We start from the raw sequence: 19,842 nt of genomic DNA, 5'->3' as shown, positions 1-19,842 counted from the left end.
AAACTACAGGTAGCACGGGAGCGCGTCCTTCCCAGAAGTGTAAAGATTCTAAACCGATACAGAGGAATGGCAAGAGGTACGTTTTATTAAAGAAGGCCAAGGCTGTGGGGCCTGTCGAACCCTTCCGCTCTGCACATGTGTGACTACATGTGTTAACCATAATTAATAATTAAGTCCGTTTTTGGACAGTAGGCTATAATTCCACTGATTTATTTAGGTATTTTGCAAAAACTATCATATTCTAACCAGAATTGATTAGCAGCATTTCCTATTATTTACTAATTGAAAACAATATGACGCATGGAACATAATCAATCGATCTATAAATAGTACATCAATAAGTTATGTTTAGTGATACATCCTTGCCAATTCCAGACAGTGAGTACGTTGACATGCACAGTAATAATTCAATTTTAAACCGATTATGGCAGTAGGCCGATTATGCAATAATCATGAAAACACACACTGTTTATCTTAATCGGGCATTATGTCAAAATCGAATTAAGCATACGCCAATTAAATCATCTGGTTTTCTGAGCAATCTTTAATATTATTAGAGCATGTAAACATCTTAATCAGCGTTTCAGCTATGTATTTGATCTGCCATTTGATCTGCCATGTGTTAGCAACAGCCGAGAGAACCTCCCTCTTTTTAGCACAAGTGAAGTGAAGTGAAGCCTGACCGATTGCGTCGATTTGCTTAATTCGGCTGTCAAACCTTTTCATTATGAAATCCAACATTTTTACTGGATATGTGTTCAACATTCACCTTTTCCTACTAGTTCTGTCAAGTCTATGCATACAATATGTTTTCACATTACAAACTTTATATGTCCGAACTCTGAATCAAATATGCTTCCCAAAAATAACATGGTCCTGTGGTAGAACGTTTTATTTTGATTGGCAATTTTCTGCATTCATCAGAGTGCCATCAGGTAGTGTGATATCAGATGTGTCCATGTAAAGAAGATTATTAGGGAAAACATGTCTACGTTTTAATCAAACTATTACATTAATCTGTACGGAAGTCCAGAGAGGACATGTGAATAAATAAATAATTCCCTTGTTATGTCGATCACATCTTCATGACCACGACATAACAAAAGTAGTCATGTAAACTATATATAGGAGTGGACGCATTGATGATAAATTGACAGTGTGGCTGGGGTGATTGCTACACTAAGGGATGGTACATTTCATACTAAGGTCATGCTTTCATTTGTGTTTGGAGCTCATTATCCGTTTAGAAGTTAGAATGTTAGCAAGCTAAATGTCCCTTACCTTGAGCTAAGGGCTCATGGGGCATCTAAGTCCTCGTGGGGCATCTATGCCCTGAACGAGCACATTTCCCCCAGGCTTTTTGCCACCCCCAAGACCACAGTCAATCGCATGCAAGCAACAAGTCAGCTACAGTGCCTTCAGAAAGTATTCACACCATTTGACTTATTCCATATTTTGTTGTTACAGGCTGAATTTTCTCACGCATCTACACACAATACCCCATAATGACAAAGTGAAAACATGTTTTTAGAAATGTTTGCAAATTTATTGAAAATGTAAATACAGAAATATCTAATTTACATAAGTATTCACACATCCGAGTCAATACTTTGAAGAAGCACATTTGGAAGTGATTACAGCTGTGAGTCTGTAAGTCTCTTAAGAGCTTTCCACACCTGGATTGTGCAACATTTGCCCATTATACTTTTCAAAATTCTTCAAGCTCTGTCAAATTGGTTTGTCATTGCTAGAAACCATTTAAGTCTTGCCAAAGAGTTAAGTAGATTCATGTCAAAACTGTAACTCGGCCACTCAGGACATCCACTGTCTTCTTGGTAAGCAACTCCAGTGTAGATTTGGCCTTCTGTTTTAGGTTATTCTCTTGCTGAAATGTGAATTAATCTCCCAGTGTCTGGTGGATAGCAGATAACAGGTTCTCCTCTTGGATTTTGCCTGTGCTTAACAATTTTGCCTGTGCTTAACAATTACAAGCTTAACCATAGCATGATGCACCCACCACTATGCGTAAAAATATGGAGAGTGGTACTCGGTAATGTATTGGATTTGCCCAAAAATAACACAACACTTTGTATTCAGGACAAAAAGTGTATTGCTTTGCCACATTTTTTTTTCTCTGTATTATTTAGTGCCTTCTTGCAAACAGGATGCATGTTTTGGAATATTTGTGTTCTGTACAGGCTTCCTTATTTTCACTCTTTCATTTTGGTTAGTATTGTGGAGTAACTACAATGTTGTTGATCCATCCACAGTTTTCTCCTCCTGTAACTGTTTTAAAGTCACCTTTGGCCTCATGGTGAAATCCCTGAGTGTTTTCCTTCCTCTCCGGCCACTTAGTTCGGAAGGATGCCTGTATCTTTGTAGTAACTGGGTGTACTGGGTGTACACCATCCAAAGTGTAATTAATAACTTCACCATGCTCAAAGCGATATTCAATGTCTGCTTTTTTTTCATTTAATTGTATCTACCAATAGGTGCCCTTCTTTGTGATGCATTGGAAAACCTCCCTGGTCTTTGTGGTTGAATCTGTGTTGCAAATTCACTGCTCGACTGAGGGACCGTACAATTATCTGTATGTGGGGGGTACAGAGATGAGGTAGTCATTTAAAAATCATGTTAACTTATTATGTGACTTGTTTAGCACATTTTTACTCCTGAACTTATTTAGGCTTACCATAACAAAGGGGTTGAATACTTAATGACTCAAGACATATCAGCATTAAATTTTTGTTAACTTGTAAAAATGTCAAAGAACAATTCCACTTAGATATTACGGGGTATTGTGTGTCGGCCGGTGACAAAAAAAATCAAAATTTAATCAATTTCAAATTCAGGCTGTAGAAACAAAATATGGAAAAAGTCAAGGGGTGTGAAGGCACTGTAACTTGTCAAGAAGGCTTGCATCCCGGAGTCGCCTCTTCACTGTTGATGTTGAGACTGGTGTTTTGCGGGTACTATTTAATAAAGCTGCCAGTTGAGGACTTGTGAGGTCCACAACCCTACATCTGCTCCCAGTGTGAGAAGAGGTTCTCCCACCAGAACCAAGTGAAAATGCATCTGAAGGTCCACACGGGAGAGAGGCCATTCACCTGTACCCACTGCAGGATTAGCTTTTCAGAGAGGCGCTACCTCAGGATACACCAGCAGAGTAACCATTCCACTCGATAGCTTCTGACGTTTAGCTCAAACCCTGCATTAAAGACAAAGATTCATTTTTATTGTTGTCAGCAGAAAAGACCCACAGATGCATTTGGAATCAAGAGAGGAACAGATTTCAGTGTTGAATATTCCTGGGTAGAATATTTCATCAAGACATTGTGTGATATATAAGCCTAAACAGTATGTTACATATTGTGTTTGTACTGTGTAGGCTATATGATGTTCACAAATGCCTATTTCATTACTTCCATTCAACTACTTTCCCAAGACACTTAATGTAAAAATGATTGCTGTTTATCAAATTAATGGAGAAGTTTAGTTTAGACACATGTGTGGTTTTCATATGGTGTATTTAACACTTGTTTATTTAATAAACACAAAATCGGCCTTTTCGTCATTGCGACTCGTTTTGGCCCTGTAACTCCAGCACTTTGGATTTGAAAATGACTGAGGTTAATATGTAGACTGTCAGCTTTATTTTGAGCGTGTGTATTTTCATCCATATAACTTTAGAATTTTCAGCAATTTTTGTACATAGTCTCCCATTTTTAGAGGACCAAAAGTATTGTAAATTCACTTAAGTGTATTGAAGTAGTCAAGTTTAGTATTTGGTCCCATATTCAATGATTACATCAAGCTTGTGACTTGTGACTTATTTGATGTGTCTTTCACTCATTCAAGATTCATTCAGGATTATCCGTAATCATGGTAGCATCCACATTAATATGTGTTTAGAAACATTCTATTCTTATTTACAATCAAATTGACTCAAATGACGCACTACATTATTTACCATTCATTTCTATTGGGCGCAAAATAATTTGAAACACAACCATAACAAACAACAAAAACATCCAAGTTTGTAGAGTCACAAGCTTGATGTAGTCATTGCGTGCTAGGAATATGTCTCAATACTTTTGGTCCCCTAAAATGGGGGGACTATGTACAAACAGTGCTGTCATTTCTAAACGGTTCGCCCGATATGGATGAACATACCCTCAAATGAAATCTGTCGGTCTGCACACTCATTGTCATTTAAAATCCAAAGTGCTGGAGAACAGAGCCATAACAACAGAATTGTCACTGTCCCAATACTTTTGGAGCTCTGTGTACATCACATCTAATCTCTGCCTATTCTGCACACACCAAACAGCGCTTTAGAACCAATATACAGTCGTAGCCAAAAGTTTTGAGAATGACACAAATGTTAATTTTCACAAAGTTTGCTGCTTCAGTGTCTTTAGATATTTTTTGTCAGATGTTACTATGGAATACTGAAGTATAATTACAAACATTTCATAAGTGTCAAAGGCTTTTATTGACAATTACATGAAGTTGATGCAAAGAGTCAATATTTGCAGTGTTGACTCTTGTTTTTCAAGACCTCTGCAATATGCCCTGGCATGCTGTCAATTAACTTCTGGGCCACATCCTGACTGGTGGAAGCCCATTCTTGCATAATCAATGCTTGGAGTTTGTCAGAATTTGTGGGGTTTTGTTTGTCCACCCACCTCTTGAGGATTGACCACAAATTCTCAATGGGATTAAGGTCTGGGGAGTTTCCTGGCCATGGACCCAAAATATCGATGTTTTGTTCCCCAAGCCACTTAGTTATCACTTTTGCCTTATGGCAAGGTGCTCCATCATGCTGGAAAAGGCATTGTTTGTCAACAAACTGTTCCTGGATGGTTGGGAGAAGTTGCTCTCAGAGGATGTGTTGGTACCATTCTTTATTCATGGCTGTGTTCTTAGGCAAAATCGTGAGTGAGCCCACTCCCTTGCCTGAGAAGACACCCCACACATGAATGGTCTCAGGATGCTTTACTGTTGGCATGACACAGGACTGATGGTACGCTCACCTTGTCTTCTCCAGACAAGCTTTTTTTCCGGATGCCCCAAACAATCAGAAAGGGCATTCATTAGAGGAAATTACTTTACCCCAGTCCTCAGCAGTCCAATCCCTGTACCTTTTTCAGATTATCAGTCTGTCCCTGATGTTTTTCCTGGAGAGAAATGGCTTCTTTGCTGCCCTTCTTGACACCAGGCCATCCTCTCTTCACCTCACTGTGCATGCAGATGCACTCATACCTGCCTGCTGCCATTCCTGAGTCTGTACTGATGGTGCCCCGATCCCGCAGCTGAATCAACTTTAGGAGACGGTCCTGGCGCTTGCTGGACTTTCTTGGGCGCCCTGAAGCCTTCTTCACAACAATTGAACCGTTCTCCTTGAAGTTCTTGATGATCCGATAAATGTTTGATTTAGGTGCAATCTTACTGGCAGCAATATCCTTGCCTGTGCTTTGATAAAAACTTTTAGTTTCCCCAAACAGGTGGAGATCCACCAGAGGATGCACACTCGTACAGCCTGTAAATACGAACGGGACAAATCCCGACACTGCCCCAGTGTGAGAAGATTTTCTCCCACCATTACCAGCTGAAAATGCACCTGAAGGTCAACACAGGAGAGAGGCTGTTCGCACTGCGGGAAGAGGTTCACAGAGACCTCAGGATACACTAACATAAAATGCACACAGCCCATGTGTAGAGTATAGTAACATGTAATGTAGTACTACGTAGTTTGTTTGTAGTTAAGTATATGTGTTTTGGATGTAGTAGGGAACTGGATGAGGTGAACTGAGGTAAGAATGAGGATGATGAGGCAGAGTAGATGATATGGTGATGGTTGGTGTCTGTAAAAATGCTTCACTGATGAAGAGTGACAAACTTAGTCCCTTTAGGTTGATACTGGTGTTTTATAGTGAGGTAAGGATAGTGCCTTGATTCATGTTTACTTGACAGGAAGATGTGTGTAATGTTGAACCTTTTCCAAAGTATTCTATCCTTAATTTTATCAAAGCGAGGGTACCAAATTTACAGAAATGGTAGTGTTGCCATAGTGAGAAGTTAATCTACTTTGCAATAAAAGTACTGTACTTCAAACTTATGTGAGTGTATGACTATTTTGTTGAAATTAAATACAAAATGGACTCTGTGCTGACTTGGTTATTTTTTGTATCATTACAGGGACTGAGTTTCCCTTCTCTCAGTCGAACCAAAACATTATACTTCATTCTTAAATCAACACATATGGACATTTTTTATAATGAACTCCAATGGCTCCATATTGTTGGGTACTTGAATCACAGTGTTAGAGATGGGCTTGACTGTGGTTCACATTTCATAATATCAAGTTTGTGTGTGTTACAGTAAAGTTTCTTATAGAAACCTTTATGCTCTTCTGTACAATGTGTTTGTAGTCTGCATTCCACGAAGACCTGCTGGTATCCAGTGTTACTGGTGGAAGAGACAGGACCTCTGAGTTGGCTGGTTACAAACCCTGTCCCCAGATCAGGACCCTGGTAGAGAAGCCTTCGCTCTTCCTTCCTGAGTCAGAACCCGGACCCAACAACCACACAGAACACAACCAGTGGACAGGTGGACTGAACAACCTCAGTCCTGGTGGTCATCAGAGAGACAGAGGCAGGGATCCAGTCTGCAGCCCAGACCCTTCTCTTCACAGTCTCAGTGCAGGGATGAAGCGGGGCCTGGGGCTGATAGAGATAGACCCTCCTGTTCCTATGATACAAACACCACAGTATCCATGATGAACAGAGCAGGTCAACCTGGGCTTCAGCCTTCACAGAGAGTGGTGGGAGACATTCCTGTTGGTAGTCTATCAGCAAGTATGTCTTCTTCTTTAGGGTCTCGTCTAAAGCAAGTTCAGTATGGGTGTTCACCACAAGATGTACCTAGCCTATAACACAGCACTCAATCCCAACAACACCCAAACAATTAGTAGAGGTCAAGGAGGGAGCTCAAATACAAACCACCTGAGGGTAGCTCCTGCTTCTACCTCCTCTGGTGTCATTGGATCACAACGTGGGAGGCTGAGCATTGGAACGGATGCAGATAAGCCGTATGCCTGCACCACGTGTGGTAAAGCAGCACCAGACTGTTCACACCAAGGAGAAGCCCTTCAAGTGCAAACTATGTTACAATAACTTCTCCTCCCTGAGTATCCACAACAGAGAGAAATCGTAGCAGTGTGGCTTGAGATACACACAAGGGATATCTGGGAACCATTTTGTTACCTGACATATTATAGTTATGTCCTGTCTTGGGGTAAGACTTATGTTTATGATTACTAAGGCCTTCACTTGAACAGCTGGGCTTGCTCACATTTTCACATAAAACAGACTTGTCTGATGTTCTGGCATATCTAAAACGCTTTAATTGTATTACAATTTAACACTATTTACTAATGGAAGGGGTGGGGGGGGGGCTTCATTCCAAAATGTACCTGGGGCTTACCAACCCGAACCCGATATACATAAACATGTATAGCTACAGGGCTAGACTTGGGTCAGAGCTGTCCGGAATGCCATACCAGCACTTCACATTTTTGTGGATTTGCGTTCAGCAACTCTACAAAAACAAATGAGCCTATCTGTGCCAGGATTCACACACTGAGGCAAAAAAGGTTGATCAAAGCAGAATGAAGGTGGATTTTCATTGAATAGCAATGGAGAGCACGCCTACACTTCCTGATTCTGCGTTGTTTAAGTTTATTTGCCGCTAGTCTGTGAATAGAAGGTCAGCATCCCGGAGTCCCCTCTTCATTGTTGACGTTGAGGGTCCTATTTAATGAAGCTGCCAGTTGAGGACTTGTGAGGCGTCTCTTTCTCAAACTAGACACTCTAATGTACTTGTCCTCTTGTTCAGTTGTGCACAGAGGCCTCCCACTCCTCTTTCTATTCTGGTTAGAGACACGTTGCACTGTTCTGTGAAGGGAGTAGTACACAGCATTGTACGAGATCTTCAGTTTCTTGGCAATTTCTTGCATGGAATAGCCATCATTTCTCAGAACAAGAATAGACTGACGAGTTTCTGGCCATTTTGAGCCTGTAACCAAAACCACAAAAGTTGATGCTCCCGATACTCAACTTGTCTAAAGGCCTGTTTTATTGCTTCTTTAATCAGCACAACAGTTTTCAGCTGTGCTAACATAATTGCAAAAAGGTTTTCTAATGATCAATTAGCTTTTTAAAATAATAAACCTGGATTAGCTAACACAACGTGCCATTGGAACACAGGAGTGATGGTTGCTGATAATGGGCCTATGTAGATATTCCATATAAAATCAGCCATTTCCAGCTACAATAGTACTTGCAGCTCTTTCAGCCTAGCTCAGTGCTTTCTGTGGTGTTGGGGCGATCCAGCAGAAAATAGAAGCATTGCGCCATGATTGGCTCAGTGTTCTGTCACTGTTATGTTCCCCAGTTTCTGTGTTGTAGTTTGTGTATTTGCATGTGTGTATTTCAGGAAATGGCTTCCTGAAATCCCTCAAGCAGCTGATTGGTCGACTCCATGGCTAATTGGAGAGCTGACCCCGTCCCCTTGTCAAGACCCAGCTGTCTCCAATTACCCATTCCTTATGAAGCCATATAAAAGCCAGTGTTCTGTTCAGAAGAGAGATCATTGCTGGGAGGATATTGCAGAAAGATTGATTGTGACATAGACAATTCAATTGCTGAGAGCTGTGTTGGTCATTTTTCAGGGAGCTGAGGGTTATATAGTGTTGGTTGTTTCTCAGAAAGCGATTTGGTATGTACTATGTTAGTTGTTGCTGAGGGAGCTGATTGTTTATGTCTTATGTGTCAATAGGATGCACTGTTTTGATGATTGAAATGGTTTATTATCCTGTTTCATTTGTTCCCAGGGGGGAAGGGGAAGGCACCTAGGGAGTGCTTAGGCAAGTGGCCCACGGGCATACATATTACTGTGTGAAGGAATAAATTCATAGTAAATGGTCAATTCTGCCTTTTGTCATCCTTACTTGCACCTACAGTCCATACCTACTTCACTTCACGGGGAGTTGAGTTGTAGCAGGGTGTTGCGTTCCTTCTTCACAGGGGCGTGCGTAACAGTCACTAATGGGGACAGTACGTCATCGCCAAGTTTAAGTCTTTAGTAAGGGTAGACATCAAAAATGTATGCCTTTGGGCCCTGCCATAAAGTTATAGTACCAGCACCCTTCCAAGAAGGCTCAATGTTATTGGCCACAGATAAAATTACATAATCACATATGTACTGTTTTATTTTACCTTCATTTAACTAGGCAAGTCAGTTAAGAACAAATTCTTATTTTCAATGACTGCCTAGGTTCTGCAACTACTAACGTTGGCCTGCTATTCAATGGAGTGGCTGTGAATGCCAGACTTTGACAAAATTTGCCCACAAAGGACTGCCGTGCCAGCTTCACAAGATGAGTGCAAAAATGTCTTGTATGCTGCTACATAGAATGTAATATGCAAGGGAGTTATGTATACTGTAGTTAAGAAAGTATTACTAAGTGTATGTTGTATAGTAAGCTGTTAGTAGCCCATGTGCCTCACCCTAAAAATGTGGTATATTTTCACCAACGAGGTATTGTACACACATTGTTCGTGACCTGTGTGTGCTTGTTTTGTACAGCTTTGACTGTGCTACTGATAGTGGTGGCGCTTAGCTTGCACGTGCAAATTCAGCACACACATTCTATAATAGAATTGTGCTATTTGACCCCTCAAATTAAAAGCTTATTTAACGCATTTACCATTACTGTTATATGACGTGTATCTTGTTTGACACGCAAAGACCCAAATGGCGTTCAATGTGCCTCACCCTAATAATTTAGTCTATTTTCACCTCTTAATTTCGCCTACTGTTCTAATTTGGTGTTGCACATGTAGCCTATGACCTGTTTTAGCCTATTTGTAAAATATTTAGCCTATTGTCTGTCTATATGCCCATTTGACTTGTTGAACAGGAAGTACATTGTAATAACGGCCCATGTTCTGAATTCTGTCGCTGTACATTTCAAAAGAGCTGAACAAATAGTTATATTGACTACGTCCGTCGTCGCTCATTAATGTCTTATTCGAAATTACGGATTGCCTCTTATCCGCTTGTCTTCCCTTATGCCATTGTTTGTACATCTCAATTGTCAGTAGAAACCACACTTGTTTAGGCATGTCAGCCATATCAGCTATGTTTTTGAGGAGAGGTAGTGTTGAAGTCGGAAGTTTACATACACTTAGGTTGTAAACTTTCTACTTTCAATAGCTGCTTGGCCATGTCACCTACTGGACTCAAAGAAGGTTCAGAATGTCCACTGACTACCCTTCTATATTGCACACCCCTTAGTTGGTCAATTTCATCTCACACGTTTTTACATTAATTTTTCAAATCTTCAAATTTCAATAGTTCCTTGGTCATGTGACCTACTGACTCAAACAAACTTCAGAATGTTCAGAATGTCCACAGACTAGCCTATATAGCCTACTAGCCTATATTGCACAAGGGTCGTCAGTGGACACTCGGGAACCGTGTTTGAGTCAAGTAGGTCACATGACCAAGGAGCTATTGAAATTCGAATGTAAAAAAAGTTTGTACTACTAACTAATTCAACTAGGAATACAAAATGCTACTCACATTTACACATTTTTATTAGCTTTGGAACGCGAATTAATGTCCAGACCGTGAAAATATTACCAATTTTTCCAACATCATGACACTTATTTGGCTCAAGTGGTTTGAAAGCGAGAATATCCGTCGAATATCCAACTTAAAACTGTCTTTACCTCGGTCGATAGCTTTGTTGCTGGAGAGGGGCTCTCAGGTGCAGACAGCATGAGTTTTCTGATGATTTTCTTACGGGTATTCTGCAGTCTTTTGTCAGACATATATACTTGCATGGGAGTACAGACGGCAGGATTATCTTTAGCCTGAGTGTAAATCCCAGAAAATAGATGTGGTAGTGGCAGCAGCTGTTGGCCTGTAGTAGGATCTAGTAGGGCTAAAGTATTGGTATAAAGTTGTATATGTGTAGCGTTAGATAGTGGTGAGATTTATTTCCCCCTTCTTTTGTGACATATTGTGCAATTCACACTCCGACCTGTAAAAGTCAGCAACACAGCGTCAAGTCTACCGAAAACTCACAGGAAGATGAAGTAAACGGAAGCAGAGAGGATGAGTCGAAGCGAAAGGATTTACGCCGACCAAAATCGGTCCTCGTGAGATAAGGTTTAGTAGTGTCGAAATACGTTAAACTTATTCAATCGAATATACGTTTCGTAATGTTTAGGCTATTATAAATGTACGGATATAAGTGGACGCACGTGGAATTCAGGCAACTGATAAATACGACTTAGTTGTGTATAATCTTTACGGAAATGAAGTGTCCAAGAACAATTTCCACGTTCGCGTTTTTATTGTTATTTAGGCGTGTATTAACACCCAACTAAAAATATTACTAATTTGACTGCATAGCATCACATACCTAATTCGCATTGGAGACATAACTTGGTTGATAGATGTTATCTAGGTAACACTGGCTAGCTGCTAACAATGGCTAACTGTATGGTTTTTCACACTCAAATAGCCTCCATCATGGAGGTGCTAGCAAATGCTGCGGTGGCAGAGATCTGTAAACTCGTAGACGACGACTATGCAGTGTTTCGTTTGGAAATAACTCAAAGCCAGAAAGAAAACAGGGCATTGCGGAGGAAACTACTGGAACTGAAGGTGGCACGGGAGCGCGCAGAGAGGACAATGCGAGAGCGCGTCCTCGCCAGTCGGCCAAGTATCAAGATCCTTGACAGATACAGAGGAATGGCAAGAGGTAGGTCAGTTTTTGGATAGTATGCAATAATTCCCCTGATTACTTAGCTATCTTGCGCAAAGACAAAATATAATATTCTTGATTTACTGCATTTCCTATTTACTCATTTAAAACAATGTGATGCATCAAACATAATACATTGATCAATAAATAGTATATCAAGAAGTTATGCAAAGTGTTAGCTTACATCCTTGCCAACTCTAGACAGTGTCAATAGTGTACAACATACCAAAAACTGTCAACGGTGTACAATATAGTGTTGACAGTAGCTAAACAAACTGCTTCTTTTCCCCCAATCACTCTCTCAGGTGAAGGACATCTCACTGGAGGCCACAGGAACTTTGTGAAGCCATCGGGACCCAATACATTGAGAGATGACCAACCAATCACTGTTGATGAGGGGAATGGAGCCTCAACCCAGCACATTATCGTGATCGAGGTTAGTGTAATAGTGTTGCATAAAACATTAGTTACTTTGCTGCCCCTTTATTTCAGAAAGGCTCCTCTCAGCTATTCACTTGCTTACATTCTCATAGGGACGCTTGTAAGACTTCCGAACGACATTGTTATCCAATTCAACTCATGTATCGGTAATAACCACCTCTCTTCTTGTGTCAGTCTGCAGAGGCTGCAGGTCCTGGGGTCAAGCAGGAGAGGTCTGAAGGAGAGGAGGACACACTGCACATTAGGGACATCCAGACTGGATTGGCTGGAGCTCCCCCTGTAGCCACGGATGAACCCGACACCACCCCAGCGCAGCCCAAGACCCGACGCAGTGTGACGGAGGTCAGTGGAACGCTGAACGCCGTCCTCAAGTCAGAGACGGACACAGAGACTTTAACTGTAACACATAGGCTTTTACACACAGGATCTGACCAAATGTCGGACCCAGAGAGACTGGGGCTGGGGAGACTGGGCTGCACTCCTGCTCCCGCCTCAGAGTATTTACTTTATGGAAACCCGAGCCCGAGGACGGTTCATTCCCATCCGGACTCAGGTGACGCGTCAGAGACTGGTAATGATCCGTCTTGTTCTTACACTTCAGAGATGGACCCTAGCAACATTCCGTTGGGTTTAGAGGCACAGACTGATCTGTCTAGACGGGACTGGAACCGGTGCAGTAGAAGTGTATACTCTGAAGGGAGCCTATATAAAGCAGGGGAGGGTATGGCCGTAGATGAAGTGACTGTGAAAGTGGAGGGCGACATTCCTCCCACATGGAATGCAGATAGTCTCCTAGGAGATGGACACTCACAGGGCAGATATTTCTTAGATTACAGGGAAAGGTTGGAGACAAATCCAAATGTCGCTACCCATTACCCTTCACACACGCTCAGGGATCGCGACCCTTTGTCCACGTCGATGGGCCCTTCTGATTCACATGGCAGCGTCCTCTTCGATCAGGTATTGAACTCAAACGACAGGACTAGAGCCCAGGATCAGAGAGGGGAAGCTACATCAGGCAATAGTAAAGATAAACGGTTCCTCTGCATGTTCTGTAACAAAGGCTTCAGCTGCCCCCAGAAGGTGGAGATCCACCAGAGGGTACACACGGGGGAGAAACCCTACAGCTGTACCCAGTGTCACATGCGCTTCACCCAGGCTGGCAACCTGAAGAGGCACCAGAGGGTCCACACTGGGGAGAAACCCTATGGCTGTACCCAGTGCCACATGCGCTTCGCCCAGGCCGGTCACTTGAAGATGCACCTGAAGGTCCACACGGGAGAGCGGCCGTTCACTTGTACACACTGTGGGAAGAGGTTTTCAGAGAGGAGCTACCTCAGGATACATCAGCAGAAAAAACACTCCACTCTATAACATAGAAAGTAACCATTCCACTCGATAGCTTCTGAGGTTTAGAATAACATGAGTAACAGATTTCGGGTGTTGAATATTCCTGGGTAGAATGTTGCATCCAGATATTGGCATATATAAGCCTACAAATCTGTTACATATTGTGTTTGTACTGGGCTATATGATGTTCACAAATGCCCATTTGATTACTTCCATTAGACTACTTAATTTTTTTCCTAAGACACTTTTAATGAGAAAATGAGTGCAGTTTATCAAGTTCATGCCTAATGTTTTGTTGATGTACAGTGGGGCAAAAAAGTATTTTCTGTCTCTCACAGACCTGTATCTTCTTTAAGAGGCTCCTCTGTCCTCCACTCGTTACCTGTATTAATGTCACCTGTTTGAACTTGTTATCAGTTTAAAAGACACCTGTCCACAACCTCAAACAGTCACACTCCAAACTCCACTATGGCCAATACCAAAGAGCTGTTAAAGGACACCAGAAACAAAATTGTAGACCTGCACCAGGCTGGGAAGACTGAATCTGTAATAGGTAAGCAGCTTGGTTTGAAGAAATCAACTGTGGGAGCAATTAATAGGAAATGGAAGACATACAAGACCACTGATAATCTCCCTTGATCTGGGGCTCCACGCAAGATCTCACCCCATGGGGTCAAAATGATCACAAAAAAATGATCACAAGAACGGTGAGCAAAAAATGACCTAGTGAATGACCTGCAGAGAGCTGGGACCAAAGTAACAAAGCCTACCATCAGTAACACACTACGCCGCCAGGGACTCAAATCCTGCAGTGTCAGACTTGTCCCCCTGCTTAAGCCAGTACATGTCCAGGCCCGTCTGAAGTTTGCTAGAGAGCATTTGGATGATCCAGAAGAAGATTGGGAGAATGTCATATGGTCAGATGAAACCAAAATATAACTTTTTGGTAAACTCAACTCGTCGTGTTTGGAGGATAAAGAATGCTGAGTTGCATCCAAAGAACACCATACCTACTGTGAAGCATGGAGGTGGAAACATCATGCTTTGGGGCTGTTTTTCTGCAAAGGAACCAGGACGACTGATCTGTGTAAAGGAAAGAATGAATGGGGCCATGTATCGTGAGATTTTGAGTGAAAACCTCCTTCCATCAGCAAGGGCATTGAAGATGAAATGTGGCTGGGTCTTTCAGCATGACAATGATCCCAAACACACCGCCCGGGCAACGAAGGAGTGGCTTCGTAAGAAGCATTTCAAGGTCCTGGAGTGGCCTAGCCAGTCTCCAGGTCTCAACCCCATAGAAAATCTTTGGAGGGAGTTGAAAGTCCGTGTTGCCCAGCAACAGCCCCAAAACATCACTGCTCTAGAGGAGATCTGCATGGAGGAATGGGCCAAAATAGCAGCAACAGTGTGTGAAAACCTTGTGAAGACTTACAGAAAACGTTTGACCTCTGTCATTGCCAACAAAGGGTATTTATCAAAGTATTGAGAAACTTTTGTTATTGGTCAAATACTTATTTCCACCATAATTTGCAAATAAATTCATTAAAAATCCTACCATGTGATTTTCTGGATTTTTTTTCTCATTTTGTCTGTCATAGTTGAAGTGTACCTATGATGAAAATTACAGGCCTCTCTCATCTTTTTAAGTGGGAGAACTTGCACAATTGGTGGCTGACTAAATAATTTTTTGCCCCACTATGTGTGGTTTTCTTATGGTGTATTTAAGTTGTTTGTTTTAATAAACACAAAATTAGACTTTTCGTTTTAAGACTTTCATTGAAACTCTTTAGTATACATCACATCTGTATTCACCTGACAGCGCTTTATAACCATGTACTTACTAAATATACCCGCACACTTACAAATAGCTACTGTACACGTCAAAATAGTTTAGTCAGGTTTGTCTGATGACTTTTGACTTATCATAGCTGACTTATATTTTCCCACAACATCACATTTATGTCCACCATGGTCGGTTTAACAACGATGAAGTCATTCTATAACTACAGTGTAGGCTCTCATGACGTGGGGATGGAGGACGGTCCAGAGGTGCTGCTGGTGAAGGAGGAGGGGTGTGAGGTACGTCTGGGGAACTCTGAGGGGACCATGGTCATGGAGGACTACCAGACTACACCTCCTGAACCAACAGAGGAACCAGCTGAGCAGCACAGGACCACACCCAGTCTTACTGAGGTGAGTCCACTGAACTACTGTCTGCATGCTATTAGGTCAGGGACTGTATCCACAAAGCCTATCAGAGTAGGAATGCTGATCTAGGATCAGTTTTGTCCTTTAGATCGTAATGAATAAGACCCGATCCTCAATCAGCACTTTTACTCAGACTCTTTGAGCTGGGCCCGTATCCACAAAGCATATCAGAAAAGGTCCTAAGAGTCCTATAATAACCTTTTTTTAAGACTTAAAAAACTCCCTGCACAGAGTATTTAAAAAAAAAAAAAAAGTTTACCCCTTTTTCGTGGTATCCAATTGGTAGTTACAGTCTTGTCTCATTGCTGCAACTCCCGTACGGACTCGGGAGAGGTGAAGGTGGAGAGCTATGCGTCCTCCAAAACCCATCCCAACGAAGCCACATTGCTTCTAGACGCAATGCCCGCATAACCCGGAAGGCAGCCGCACCAATGTGTCGGTGACAGCATGCACTACGCCCGGCCCGCCACAGGAGTCGCTAGTGCACGATGGGACAAGAACATCACTGCCGGACAAACCCTCCCCTAACCTGGACGACGTTGGGCCAATTGTGCGCCGCCCCATGGGTCTCGCGGCCGGCTGTGACAGAGCCTGGACTCTAACCCCGAATCTCTAGAGGCACAGCTAGCACTGCGAAGGAGTACCTTAGACCACTGTGCCACTCGGGAGGCCTAAGAGTAGGTTTTAAGGTTATGTTAAGACACTGCCCAGGCAAACTCTTGAGCCAGGAGTAAAATCAACTCATAAAAGCTTCTCAGCTGGTAATCGTGACAGTTTGAGGTACCGCAAAGGAAAGATAGTGATGATGCTCATTGAAATTGTTGCAAATGATGGGGAATAACCAATCGCAATGATGTCAGCTCGGGCATTCGATCTTGCAACCTTTCGGTTACTAGTCCAATGCTCTAACCACTAGGCTACGCTGCTGCCACCTTTTTAAACTTGAATTTTTTTTTTTTACAATTACTGTTATATCAACACACTCGACACTCCTGTTTGACAATTGTAAATTGCTTTGGCACAGTAGGAATCAAGTCACTTGCCGATAATGTTGTATACAACATTTAAGGTCTATTAAAGGTATATTATTTTAAATTCAACCACAACCAAAGTTCACAAAAGCCCTAGATGCCTTCAATTGCCCAATTTATGAGCATGCTCAATTTAGGCAGATTTTTTTACCAACGTGATATTGCGCTCCAAAGGGATAACTTGAAATAACAATGTAGGTAATTAAATAATAATAACAATGCTACATTAATGTGGATGCTACCATGATGAGTGAAAAATGTAGAGGCATAAATACCCCCCCCCCACACACAAAAAAATGCTAACCTCCCCTGTTATTGGTAATGGTAAGAGGTTGCATATCGTGGGGGTAACTTTCTCACTCATCATTATTCACGATTCATTCAGGACTATCCGTAATCAAGGCTGCATCCACATTAATGTAACAGTGCTCATAAACATATTATTTTCTTACTTACAACAAAAGTGACTCCAAAATAACACAATACATGATTTACCATTCATTTCTATTTGGCACATCTTAATCTGTCTGTTGCCTCATAAAACATTTGATTTCAAATCCAAAATGCTGGAGTAGGCTAAACACCCAAGTTTTAGCTTCACTGTCCAAATAAATTCATAGGTGAGTGGATGTCACCATGTCACTGTGATAAGGGACAATTTATGCTTGATCTGAAAATGTGGGTCGGAGGTGCCGTATGGATGGTGTGACGTAATGTAATTGCGGAGCCTCCGGAGGCACGCAGAAGCCAAATTGGTCTCTGTACCACAGCGACGTGCGCCTCTCAAATTGTGTAACAGTGTGGAGGGCTCCATATTGCGCCGCATTGTCATGATTGGTCGACAGTAGGTGAGAGCGGGAGGTCTAAAATAAACACAAACTAACAACAGCTCTGTGCTGCTTGGTGAAGTGCAAGTATGAATGCCCTTACTTCTGCAGAGGCCATATCACTGTAAATGCTGCGCTGTCAATGCAGATGTCGGTTTGACCATACAGCACCTTTTAGTCTACAGTCCTTGACCTCAAACTGTTTGCAGAAAATGGTTTATAAGCTACCTTCAAGTCATGTTATGAATGAGGTGAAATATTATTAACTAAAGTACACATACTTATTAATCCAGACTGACTTGTCTCTACAAACTGGGTCAGAGTATACCATCTGTTTACTTCTGTTTAGGAGTGTAATTATCCACATACCCACATTAACTTGTCATTTGAAACCGGCTTGTGTAAATAACTGTTTTTAGAGAGACAGTAAACATAATATTTACCTTGCAGAAAGAGGAGGAAGGGAAAGCGCTACTAAGGTACACAATAGTACATTTTGGTAGAAGGTGCTCTTTGGTAAAAGGGGTAAATTGGTCATCAAAAATAAAGGAGGACCAAGGCACTTCATATAATTGATTAAAATGCCTTTACTAGTATGGCATGTTCAGTAGAAACATTTTTTTTTTAAACTGATTACAAAAAAAGGAATACAATGTGCTTTTGAAAAGCTTTTCAATTAGCCCTAATTGGAACAGGGAGTGGTTACACAGTTGATTGGACACACCTAGTAAGCAATACTATACACATTAAAACCTTTTGTGACTAGGGGGCAGTATTTTCATTTTTGGAAAAATAACGTTCCCGTAGTAAACGGGATATTTTGTCAGGACAAGATGCTAGAATATGCATATAATTAACAACTTAGGATAGACAACACTCTAAAGTTTCCATAACTGTAAAAATATTGTCTGTGAGTATAACAGAACTGATATTGCAGGCGAAAGCCTGACAAAAATCCAATCCGGAAGTGCCTCATGTTTTGAAAGCGCTGGGTTCCAATGCGTCCCTATTGAGCAGTGAATGGGCTATCTACCAGATTACTGTTTCTCCGTATTCCCCAAGGTGTCTACAGCATTGTGACATAGTTTTACGCATTTATGTTGAAGAATACCCGTAAGCGGCTACATTGCGCAACTGGTCACCTGATGGCTCCCAGAGTGATTCTCCCCAAATATTTTTTATGATTATTTTAATGTTCTCTGCTTCAGTGCTTTATTTTGTAACAAAATACACTCTCTCTGATGTATCACGAGGCACTCCCCTTCGCAACAAGTTCTCTGTCAGGTAATCCAGCCCTTATACCGGCATCTTTCAGGACCTGAACGCTGTAGCCCCGATTCAAGAAGCGATTCTCCAATTCAGCAGATTTGACACTGTAGTCTGTTTCCCGATCGCAAATTCTGCAGATTCAGAATTTCACCTTTTAATGTGTATAGTATTGCTTACTAGGTGTGTCCAATCAACTGTGTAACCACTCCCTGTTCCAATTAGGGCTAATTGAAAAGCTGTTCAAAAGAGGACATTGTATTCCTTTTTTTTTGTTTTTGTAATCCCTAACGAAGGCCATGCAGCCGAAACGCATCAGTTTAAAAAAAACTTTGTTTCTATTGAACATGCCATACTAATAAAGGCATTTTAATCAATTATATGAAGTGCCTTGGTCCTCCTTTCTTTTTGATAATATTTACCTTACTGAGGTGATGCAGATGGAATAAAGTATGTATATTATTTTCTATATTCTTGCTAACACACTGTTCTTTCTAAACAAGTCTGCTCTGCGCTGGCAAGATATTGATCATGAATAGGAGATTTGATGTCTAATGTAATAAGCAGTAGAGTATTTTAAAGGACAGCACGCATGATATAACCTTTTAATTTAGCCACACCCTTTGAACGATGATGCCTATCAATAACATCCCATAGAGATCCCACTAAATTACTAGAGGGGCTTTGTCATAAAACCTAAAAGTTCTAGAATGGATCGAAATGGCAGTCATGTTGGTCAGGGAGAAATCCAAACCAATCGAATTGTAATGATTGGCAGTAGGGGCATAATCCTGATTTTGTTTATACAGGAAAATAAAAGTAAGGCATGTGATATAAAAAATGGTATAATAGAATTCTTGTCAACCTAAAATATTGT

The 19,842-nt window shown here is 41.5% G+C and overlaps 2 protein-coding genes across 3 annotated transcripts in view; both read left to right on the top strand.

Moving 5' to 3' along the window:
• Nucleotides 1-19,842, top strand: part of LOC109894751 (hypermethylated in cancer 1 protein) — a 93,347-nt gene that overhangs the window by 44,436 nt on the left and 29,069 nt on the right. The window lies entirely within an intron of this gene.
• Nucleotides 11,002-14,030, top strand: LOC116374615 (uncharacterized). The gene is made up of 3 exons (XM_031828190.1): nt 11,002-11,839; nt 12,148-12,278; nt 12,458-14,030. Exons 1-3 carry the CDS (start codon nt 11,566-11,568, stop codon nt 13,655-13,657), a joined length of 1,605 nt encoding a protein of 534 aa, XP_031684050.1. The 5' UTR covers nt 11,002-11,565; the 3' UTR covers nt 13,658-14,030.

The sequence above is a fragment of the Oncorhynchus kisutch genome, linkage group LG7 (assembly GCF_002021735.2).
Source record: "Oncorhynchus kisutch isolate 150728-3 linkage group LG7, Okis_V2, whole genome shotgun sequence".
Classification (NCBI taxonomy): domain Eukaryota; kingdom Metazoa; phylum Chordata; class Actinopteri; order Salmoniformes; family Salmonidae; genus Oncorhynchus; species Oncorhynchus kisutch.
This window is presented reverse-complemented; position numbering and strand designations above follow the sequence as displayed.

What these genes read in the sequence shown, in the direction of transcription:
- LOC116374615 (XM_031828190.1), top strand. Translation starts at nt 11,566, where the DNA reads ATGGCTAACTGTATGGTTTTTCACACTCAAATAGCCTCCATCATGGAG. An exon ending in ATACAGAGGAATGGCAAGAG is followed by an intron (nt 11,840 to 12,147) that starts GTAGGTCAGTTT and finishes TCACTCTCTCAG; the next exon opens with GTGAAGGACATCTCACTGGA. An exon ending in AGCACATTATCGTGATCGAG is followed by an intron (nt 12,279 to 12,457) that starts GTTAGTGTAATA and finishes TTCTTGTGTCAG; the next exon opens with TCTGCAGAGGCTGCAGGTCC.